Source organism: Stylophora pistillata, chromosome 2 (assembly GCF_964205215.1).
Source record: "Stylophora pistillata chromosome 2, jaStyPist1.2, whole genome shotgun sequence".
NCBI classification, from domain to species: Eukaryota; Metazoa; Cnidaria; class Anthozoa; order Scleractinia; family Pocilloporidae; genus Stylophora; species Stylophora pistillata.
The window spans coordinates 9834701-9845435 of NC_142520.1; the positions used below are offsets into that span (position 1 = coordinate 9834701).

Sequence of the window (10735 nt, forward strand, 5' to 3'; positions counted from 1 at the left end):
CACTGGTCTAAGACAAAGACACAATGGTCTAAAACGAAGACCCACTAGTCTAAAACGAAGACCCACTGGTCTAAAACGAGGAGCCACTGGTCTAAAATGAAGATCCATTGTTCTAAAAACTTTTTTTTTCAAGGAAAGGCTATACACTAAGCTAAAATACTCTCATTTCTGTAGCGCATAGATTGAAATGTTATCTTAGCGCACGACCAACTTGACTGAGTTACGTTATCTCAGTCCGTACAATACGCATTTTAGCTTAGTGTATAGCCTTTCCTTGAAAAAAAGGTTTTTGGAACTATGGATATTCGAGAAAAAATGGTTGCCAAAGACAAAAATGCAGTCACCAGATAGTACAAGAACAGAAATCAGATTAGAGCCTTATTCAATTGGCTTTGTTGTTCAGCTTCTGGTGGATTGTGGCTGCGATTGTGGGGTAGACCAAAATACCCGATCTTGAATTACTTAAAACATGAAAACACAAAAGAAGAAACTCCGAAAGACTTTTGCATGACAATCTTACCTTAAGCAGTAAGCGAAAAAAGTAATAAGAACATTTCAGGGCTACTTTAGCAAGGAAAATATGTCACTTCGCATGCAAGAAATTGTAGGATACAAAGGCATCAAACATTTATCAAACATGGTGGATAGGCATTTACTACCAAACCTCCTGTTCTCAAAAGATTAATTTTAATTCAGAAGCTTTTCAACAAAATATTGTGCCTGCGATCACCATGAAGAAGCAAATGCAATATGTCATCTCAAAAGATGCAATCTGAAAGCCATTTCAAGTTTTAGCTTTAAGGTAAACAGACTAAATTTGCATTTCCTGCAGCAGAAAAGCAGAAATGCAGAAAGGAGACTTAAGAAATTTTTCTCATCTACAATCTTTTATTTATCAGAGGAAGTTAGTTTAGTCGCCAAAGTGGCGACTAAACTCGAACTTTTAGTCGCCCAGTTAAAATTTTTTGTCTCATTTGCAACCGTATCGGTCGCAATTTCGAGCCCTGATTATACACATAATTTTCTCTTGCAAAACAATCCTAGCTCAGTGCCATTTCTTTGTATATCTAAAAGTAGGTGGTGGCCAACTAGAAAGCCTTCGCTACTTTGACCACCACACACATTTTTGTAATTTGTACTTTATTTATCTTATTCTGTAATCATTTGTCGTAATTTTACTTTTCTATCTATTTTAATTTTATGTAAATAGTGTGAAATAAATGAACCTTGAACCTTGACCCTTGATCAACTTGCATAAACATTGCAAAAAGAACTTGACTCTTCTAGCCTAGAGTACCAGGGATACCCAGACCATGGGTATATCCCTACTACCATTGTGTTGTTTCTAGATCGCAAAATTAACTTACAAAAACATTGCGAGAGGAACTTGGTTCTTTTTGGGTACCAGCGATACCCAGACCCCCTGTAATGCACATCTGAAAGGAAAAGAAGATTAAAGTTTATTGGCTGATTAATTAAATTTGATTAATTATTTCCCGTATTTCATGTAGCATTGTTAGTATTTCCAATTTGTCTTGGCACATTTTGTTCCAAAGTCTTAATCTCCATAAACAAACAATGAAATGCACTGAACAGCGATTTTGCTAAAAATAGCAAAACCTTCAATTCGTTCTCTCTGAACCGCAAATCTGGCCAGAATATAGGCTGCGTGTAGCCTCTTCGAATTTCCGACAGGCGTAGTGTGGTGTCTTCAGCAGCTGTCAATCCCAGAGTTCGGAATGCCCACGCGATCAGGGTCTTCCGCAGCCGGATATCATCGTGCAAATTAATCGAATATCGTAGTGTTTGTATCCGAAGTTTCAGAGTTTCCTTAGGCATTAACACTACACATTCTGACAAACTTCACGGTAGAGTGATGCGAATTGTTTCAAACTCATAAAGTCGACCTAAAATAGTATAATATTTACGTTCTTCCAACGGCGATGAATAGTAAATCAAGCTCAAAATGTAAATACGTTGTTGACGTCGGCGGAGAAACTTACCCAAATACCGATCCAGATTCCAAAACCCACATAACCAGTCCAAGAATATTCATTAATCCTCTCTCCAATGCCGAAGCAAAGGAGAAGAGCGCCGACAATGATGTGGGTGATGGCGAGATACCTGCCCATATTGACAGCCCTGTTTGATTGGTCCGCCATGTTGGTACAGAGACGATTTGAAATGAAACCGCGGAAATACGTTTTGGTGACGTCACAGTGGTCAGTGGTCATCAACATTAGGCTGCCAAATGCTTTCACGTGTATGTGGACTGAGTTCGATGAAAACATCGGCCTTTTGCAAGGTTTTAAGTCGGAAAATATCCATGGTACTTCTCCTTGTTTATTATGGTTGATCCTTTGAATGGGATTTTAATACTAAAACCACGTCTTAACAAATAGCGGTACAGGGGAGTCATTTTGTTTGGAGTTTTGTGCTGTTTGCTGATTTTAGCTGGCCGTCGTTACGAAGTGCGATCGTGGTTCGTCAGTCGCCCTCGCCTTCAGAATTTTCAAAAACAGTGATAGTTATCCAGACAAAGCAAGAGATTAGTTCTGTAAGATAATTTTCCAGCGAGTCTGAAGACTGGTTGGATTTTTAAGTGTTATTAGCATGAAGCGATACACGTAATTATTGAGTTGTGAAAATATTCACACTCACTTTGCGCCGACGTGCGGTGCCCTTTCATTTTGGAAATCATTCGCTTGGTTGACAATTTTACTTTTCTAGACTGATTTTTCGCCATTCCACCTTTCTGATTTTCTGTGCCTTTAAGAACGGGTGTCCGTAACGCTCGAAACGTCAGCCTTTGTAATCGTTACGGCTGCCAATTTACCATTTCAACTTTGTTGATATATCCAAATTAAAATATGAAAACATTTGTTCATTTCATATACTTGCAGTTTTATCAACAAGTTATCTCTCATGAACAAAATAACGCCTGACTTACGCTCATATAATGGTGATGTTTACAAAGGGAGTGGAAATCGAAGAAATTGTGATTTGTTTGTATTTGAGACCGTCCAACATGATTGGTTCATTTACAATTTATCTTGAATTAAGTCTTTATTGATATTAATCGATTGTAGATCTCCATTACTTGTCTTTGGTACTTTGCTTGTACCTGTTACTACAACTGCTACTTTAATTTCCCAAACAGCTCTATTTGTTTTACACGAAAGCATTTTCAATGAAACCCACTTTTTTATTATGATTATTATTATTATTATTATTATTATTATTATTATTATTATTATACTTTTATAACTCAGTCATTTGAAACTTTTACAGGTACATGTATGTTTATCTGTAGTATATTCCACTATCTTGCATGTGCATTGCATTAATTTATGCAAATAATCAACTACTCTTCTTCTTCAATTCATTTTTTTTAGATTAGCTTTGCATAGCTTTACATAGTTTCCATGTGCTTAAGGAATCATATACATCACATGCTCTGAAGCACTGTGAGGATAATTATGATCCCCATCAGTAATATTACATCATATCCCCACACTGAGAACATCATTATGAAACATTCCTATTTGACTTGTAACTATTTTTTTTCAAGGTGGCAAAATATATGTATATTGCTGAAACTTGTTGAGAATTTCTTATTGACTACAACTAGCGTAGCCATACCAGTGCTCCCCTTCCCTGTAATAAGTTGGGAAAAGGACATCTGCATGGTGCTATTATTGTTCATGTTTGGGAATATCCCATCCCTGATTTTTATTTGACTAGATGGGCACAGCAGTACACAGGCTAATTACAAGCTTTTGGTTACTCCTCATGACTTACTGTTAACTGGGAATTGACAGCTGACTTAATCTAATCAATTTTCTCCTGAACATTTTTTAACTTCATTTGTTTGACTTCAGAAAATACTTCTGATAATTTCTCTCTTACATTTCTAATTTGGAAGATTAATCATTATGTTCTTTACACCTCCACAAACACCTAACAAGAATTCTTTGTTTATAACTCAGGCATGCAGCTTCTGAATATAAGAAATCAAGTTTAGAAGATAGTTGATTCATTCAAGGCTGTTGCAATATGAGAAAAGGCAATGCAGTGCTTTATTCGCATCGACTAAATTACATTATAATAATTATCTTACCTTACAGTAGTTTTGTTTCTTAAAAATTTGTTTTCTAGTAGTACCAAGTTGGTAATGTTACTTTGTGAATCAAAAGTGAAAGTGAAAACTTCTTTATTATCATTATAATGGACATTTTGTACTTAAAGCATACCTCGGTTTATTCTTCCTCTAGTTGACCCAGTCTTTGTACTTTTGGGGGCTGCAATCCTATGCATGTTACAGTCGTAGGTTTTTTGGCCAACTATGATACATACAGTAACTAGTGGCGATAGGGTGACCGTGCTACACGGGCATGTTTTGTGTTCTTTTCGGCGAATCTGACCGAAATGCCGTTGACATGCCGATTTATACGGTTCAAGCCACTGCTTTACAAACCTGATAGTGCAGCATCCTCGGATCACCGCTTCAACCATTCAAAACTCGTCTCATTTTTAGCCTTGGTGCATAAGCTCTTTTAGAAACAAAACTTAGTTGCCACGGAACCGCCAGCGAAAAACAACAATTTCATATCGTGTGCAACTTCAGTTCGGCTTTAGCAAATTATATAATTGAGCTTAAGAACTATCCAAAAGGTGAGCCGAGTTTTAGAGCTAAGTTTACAGTATTCTTTCTAAGTTTTGACTTTTTACGCTGTCGAATTGACTCACGGCGAAAAACATTGTAAGAGTCATCGGCATTTCATGGTTTCGCTGAGGTGTCCGCTGACCAGTAAAATACTGTATCGTGCCCTAAAAAACGTATTTCCGCGGTGTCATCTGAAATAGTTTCGACTACGTCATTGACTCACAATGAAAATTCACAATATGTCACGAAATATATATATATATATATATAAAGTGTGACTTGATTTTCGTAGAACAGTGCTCAATACATAGAAGTAGAGCGAAGTATATATTGTGGGAGGAAAAAGACAAGTAAACTACAAGTTCATCCCTACAAGCCTGTTTCGTGGTCGCCCACTCATCAGGGGATTTCGTGGTCGCCCACTCCTGATGAGTGGGCGACCACGAAACAGGCTTGTAGGGATGAACTTGTAGTTTACTTGTCTTTTTCCTCCCACAATATATATATATATATATATTTTTTTTTTTTTTTTAATGCAGACGCCAGAGACGGATACCGCCATGACGAATAGATTTATTTATTTCGAGACATTTTTTTGCCAGAATCAAATGGGCATCGTGAATATGAGGAGGAAAATCCTTTAAAAACTTTTTATCCTTACCTCCTTCGTGATAGCGTCTTGTCACTGCAAGGCAGACAATCTAGTCACGCAATGCCATTCTCTTGATTTGTCACGCCAGGTAGGGAGTTTCTGACAAGATTGAGATACACGAAAATACTTGGAGAAAATCAAGCTCAAACTGTGTATTGAATTGTGCTATAATTTGCTAACTGGAAATATATTTTTTAATGTCAATATTTGAAACCACAATTTGAATCAATATTTGAAACCACAAAGATTTTAATTTACTCCCTGAAATTTTGAACTTTGAATTGCTTAGATTAACTCAGTGGTGTCCAGCGTATGAGCTGTCCATTAACTTTAAAGAATCGAATTTCATGATTCTTAGTTCTTGCCAAAAAGGCAGACACTTGATATATCTATTCAAATTGACAACAATATTATTGGACGTGTGAAAGAAACAGTATTTCTGGGTGTTATCCTCGATGAGCATTTGTCATAGAAGCCTCATATTCTTAGCGTTTATAGAAAAATATCAAAATTAATTGGTATTATTTACAAGTCCGGTTTCTGCCTTTCCAAAACTTTCTTGCGCTCCTTATATCATAGTTTAGTTTACCCTTACTTAACTTATTGTTTTTCAGTTTGGGGATCGACATATCAGTCTAATTTAAATCGTATTATTATACTGCAAAAGAAGATAATCAGAATCATATCTAAAGTTTCTTTTGATTCACATACAGATGTTCTTTTCAACGAGCATGGGATCTTAAAATTCTCGGACATCTATTTCTACCTTATAGGTAAATTTATGTATCTCAGTAAAAGAGGCTTACTTCCTAATTATTTTCATGATGTGTTTAATCTTGCTAGCCAGATACATTCTTATAATACATGAAATTCCAGCTTTTTCTACATACCTCATTGTCGAACTAATTTTCGAAAATTTTCAATTCGGTTTCAAGGTCCTAAGTTTTCGACACGCTAAGTCGGGATATTCAATACTCTGAAAGCATCAGCTTGTTTGGCAAAAGGCTTAAAAAGATCTTCTTTCTTAGTTAAATATATTCTTTATTAAGCTACACACCTTTTCTTTTTTCTTTTTTTTTTTTTTAACTTAATCTTAATTTTCATTCAGCAACTTTGATTTGTATGGTTTATCCTATAGTTTAAGGAAGCTTATACTTATAAGCCCCAGACTTCTAATAGGCTTCCTTGCTGTTACCTCTTCAGTTCCTTTGATTTTGAAGTTAATTCAGTTAGAATAGTTCTTTTTATCTTTGATGTATCATAAATTTTTCTTTTTATCTTTGATGATCATAAATTTTATATTCGGTTAAATTTTTTCTGGTAATGGCAAATAAAATAAATGAATTAATTAACCTTTGAATCACGTATCCTTATGTGAACATAGCTTTTACTGTGGTTCCATTGTAAGTCAATCATAACTAGACACGCCATATAATGGATATGGCAAAAATGATAAACTGTGCTTCGCTATCATTCACAGGCGAGTCAGTTTTACAAAATTTTCTCTACTTGCTATTGATTACCTCAAAATAATCACTTCAAGTCAACCTTTAATAATTAGGGACCGGTCATATATTAGAGGGGGGGGGGGGGGTTGGGGTGTGTGCTGGTACAGTCAGTTTTCCTACACATAATTTCCCGTGGGCCTGTTATTGCCACTACATAACATAATGTGGCCCCCCTTCGAGTCTGTACATGAAATAAGATGACCCGCCCTCAACCACGGGAACAGTCTTAATACAACTTAAATAAAAGTCACCGAACTATTTAAAGCAAATAGCGAAAATAAGAGAAAGTCACAGAAGAGAAAAGCTGGACGAGAAGAATTCATAGACTTTTGGTTTAATTAATTTCCAAACTACTGTCTGATGGTGAGATTCCAGTTAAGGAAGTCAATGTAGCTGCTCTAATATCCTTAAAAGTAACACAAGTTTACTGGCTAATTAAAGCAAATGATGAAAAGAGGGCTTCCAAGTGATCAAGCTTGTACACTAATTAAAGATTACTTGCTCTCTATCAGTTCTTCAAACAGTGGATCAGAGGACAGTGTTACTGAGTAATACATGAAGTTTCTTTTTTCTAACGTGAAAGGACTGCTATACACCACGCTATGTTGGTTTGTTATACCATCATTTCGGCTGCCTTTAATTCAAGCGTAACCCCATGAATCCAATGTTCATAACCACGCTGTGCATTTACTTTGTCATTCGTTTCAAGGGTTTCATTAGCTATTTACCATTTCATTCACGCCCGTACAGTTTCTCCCTCTGTCCAGTCGCGACAAATAGCTGTCGGTGAGTCATTTCTAAAGTCTGAGAAGTTAATTAATGCAGGTCTCAGAGTTTCGGTTGAACTCAGTGAGTTATTCATCAGCGCGTTACTTTGCAACCTTGTCGAGAAGATGAACGAAAAAAAAACAACAACAACAACAAAAAACAGGACTGGTGCAATAAAAAAAACTAAATTCGACGCCTTCGTTTATCTCATCAATATATTGTCAAAATGCATATTTTTAACCAACATTAGGACTAAAGAGACAGTAATAGTTATGTCACTTGGTTTCTACATTAATTTTTATTTTCATTTGTTTTCAGGCACACCCAGTAGGAAGCATCACAACATGAAATCTGTAACTTTCACTAACTACCAGGCTAAGCTTTGTAATAGCATTTTTTTTTTTTTTAACATTCGTTTGTAAAGACTTATTTTGACACTTTAACACTTTATAATGACGCACTACCCACAAATAGCAGAGCTAGTCTCTGCGGGCAGTGTGTGGACGCTAAAACATCCTAAATAAAATTAGGCTCAACAAAAGATTCAATAAATATACAAGAAACAGAAATTAAAAATTAAATCAGTAGAGCAGAAATGACAGTATGAGATAAAAATACAGAAACAAAAACACATGACAATAAATAGAATACATAGTTATACACTACTATTAACTGGATTCAACTTTCGACACATCATTGATTATTCGTTCTACTTCAACATAACTATCCTAAACTTGAATATTTTAAAATAATATTGTCACTATCTTTTTCTTGAAAATGTGTTTTGGAAAATTCCTTAAGTTCCCTGGGATGATATTCAAAATTCTACAACCAATCCTTGAGAATGAGTTTTTTATGTTGATTTAGCCTAGAACAGTGTATGTAATAGCTAACAGCAGATGAAGATCGGGTATTATGATTGTGTATTTGGTGGGAAAGAGTGAACAAACCAGAAAGATTGGGGGGGGGGGGGCTAAATTGTTATGGACATCATGCATTAAGAGAGAAGAATTTAACGTAAAGCATATTAACTGGCATAATAATAGCCGATATAAAATAAGGAATGGCGTGCGAATTATAGTTGGCAAAGTTCATTAATTGCACAACCCTTTTCTGAAGTATCAATATTTTTTTCATATGAGACTTAGCTGCTCGGCCCCAAGCGACAAGGCCATATGATAAATAAGGATAAATAAGTGATCTATATATATTTAGTAATGTCGAATATGGTACAAGATGCCTTAGTCTACAAATTATACCAATGCCTTTACTTATTTTTTATGCAATATGACTGATATGATGTCAATAAGTACACCTAAATATTTCACACAGTCTTTACGCTCCAGGCAAATGAAATGTTTTCTATTATTATCATATATTTTTAGATTTAGTTTGCAATTAAGTCGTTTCTGGCTGGGATGGTAGATGAAAAAATTGGCTTTCTCCACATTTAAAGAAAGTTTATTTGAGGCTAGCCAATCATAACCATTCATTAGTTCCACATCCACCACTGTTTCAAGAGATTTAAGGTTTCTGTCGGCAAGTAGCTCATTTGTATCGTCAGCGAATAAATAAAATGCTAATTTATCTGAAGCTTTATAAATGTCATTGATATAAATAAGAAACAGCAATGGCCCTAACACGGAGCCCTGTGGGACCCCACACAGGGTTTTTTTTCTTTTTGGGATATGTAGGATCCTTTTTGAGTAGTTTGGACCTAGCTTCCAGACAAGTACGATGAAAACGAGTCATTTACAACTCCGCGAATTGCATAGTGATTGAGTTTATGTAACAGGATCGAGTGGTCAACCGTGTCGAATGCTTTTTGCAAATTAATAAAAATTCCATATGAGAACATACCCAGATTCATGTTAGCCTGGATTTTGCTGACTATATATCGAGGATCGCATGCTCAATGGAGCATAACAATACGAAAATTGGGAGTCACGCAACTTTGCTCTGGCGGGCTTTCTACTGTTTTCTGATTCACAGGATTTAACAGTTTAATTAAGAATCGCATATGTGAATAAAATCTCGCATTCTGATTAATTAAGGAAGCGAGGTATTTAGCCTGAAATTGCGAGTTGAAAACGAGGCCGGGTGATATTGTTTCGCATCTACATAACATAACAACTATCATTAGAACACACCAAGACTGTACGAAGGTTTTTCAACATTGTCATCTTAAAATGTTTTCAAAGCCATCGTCACCTTTTGAAGAGCAAATGGCTTTCTGGAGTACGCGCTCTGGATAAAAACAAACAATATTATTGCTGTAATCTCTTTTTTTTTCTGATTTCTCTTCTTTTACGCGATTCAAGAAAAATCCACCACCTAACTCGGGAATTCCGAGTTTTATTACATCCATTTTGAAATCACTGGTGGTCCCTGTAATCCGGATTGGCTCTAATTGGTGTGATTTGTTCCCAAATCGCACCATTTTTTTGCTCTAAATCGCATCATTTTACGCTTGACTGAGTTTTTGACACCTCTGATGTCAAAGTCTTTCTGTTTTGCATACAAAATAAGATGTAAACGCGTTTCTGGTTCCACTTTTTATTTAAAAACCGGCTCAGTACTGCATCAGTAAAATATTTGAATTGACCAAGTCCTGTATTTGGGCGATTTCAAAATGGATGTAATAAAGTGGTAATTGAACTTCGTGTTGTGCAATTTTGGTCTGAAATCATACTTGTGATTTCAAATTGAACTCGCGCTGCGCGCTCGTTCGATTTTGAAATCACGCGTATAATTTCAGCCTAAATTGCACTCCACGCTGTTCAATTACCATTATAAGTTACACTTGAAAATCGATATCGCACTCGTCGCTTCGCGATATCGGTTTCCGCGTGCAATTAACATGGAATTACCTCCTCAGGTAATGAATTTTCCTCTAATGTAACATCTGCTTAACTCTTTTGAGTACTGCGTATTAAGTACTGAGTACTTCGTATTACACGACACAAACACCTAGGTTAGGTTATATTCTAAATAGACTAAATCTAGGTTAATTAAAACACAGCTTCTCAGCTTGGTTCCATCTCAGTGTTCAATCATAAATCACATACGCTTCACGATAGATGTGGTAGGAATGATAAAATGTTGGTACTCTCTGGCTATCAGTCACCGGGGTGTTTTTCA

The 10735-nt window shown here is 35.9% G+C and overlaps 1 protein-coding gene across 1 annotated transcript in view; it reads right to left on the minus strand.

The window, feature by feature from the left end:
• The window catches only part of LOC111344918 (uncharacterized), a 12449-nt gene extending 10254 nt beyond the window's left edge, over positions 1-2195 (minus strand). Inside the window, exons 1-2 of the mRNA XM_088747765.1 lie at positions 2004-2195; positions 1368-1436 (exon numbers count right to left, since the gene is read on the minus strand). Coding sequence (XP_088603891.1) covers positions 1368-1436; positions 2004-2162 — 228 coding nt within the window. The 5' untranslated portion in view covers positions 2163-2195. The remainder of the gene's footprint in view (positions 1-1367; positions 1437-2003) is intronic.
• Between the last annotated feature and the right edge of the window lie 8540 nt (positions 2196-10735).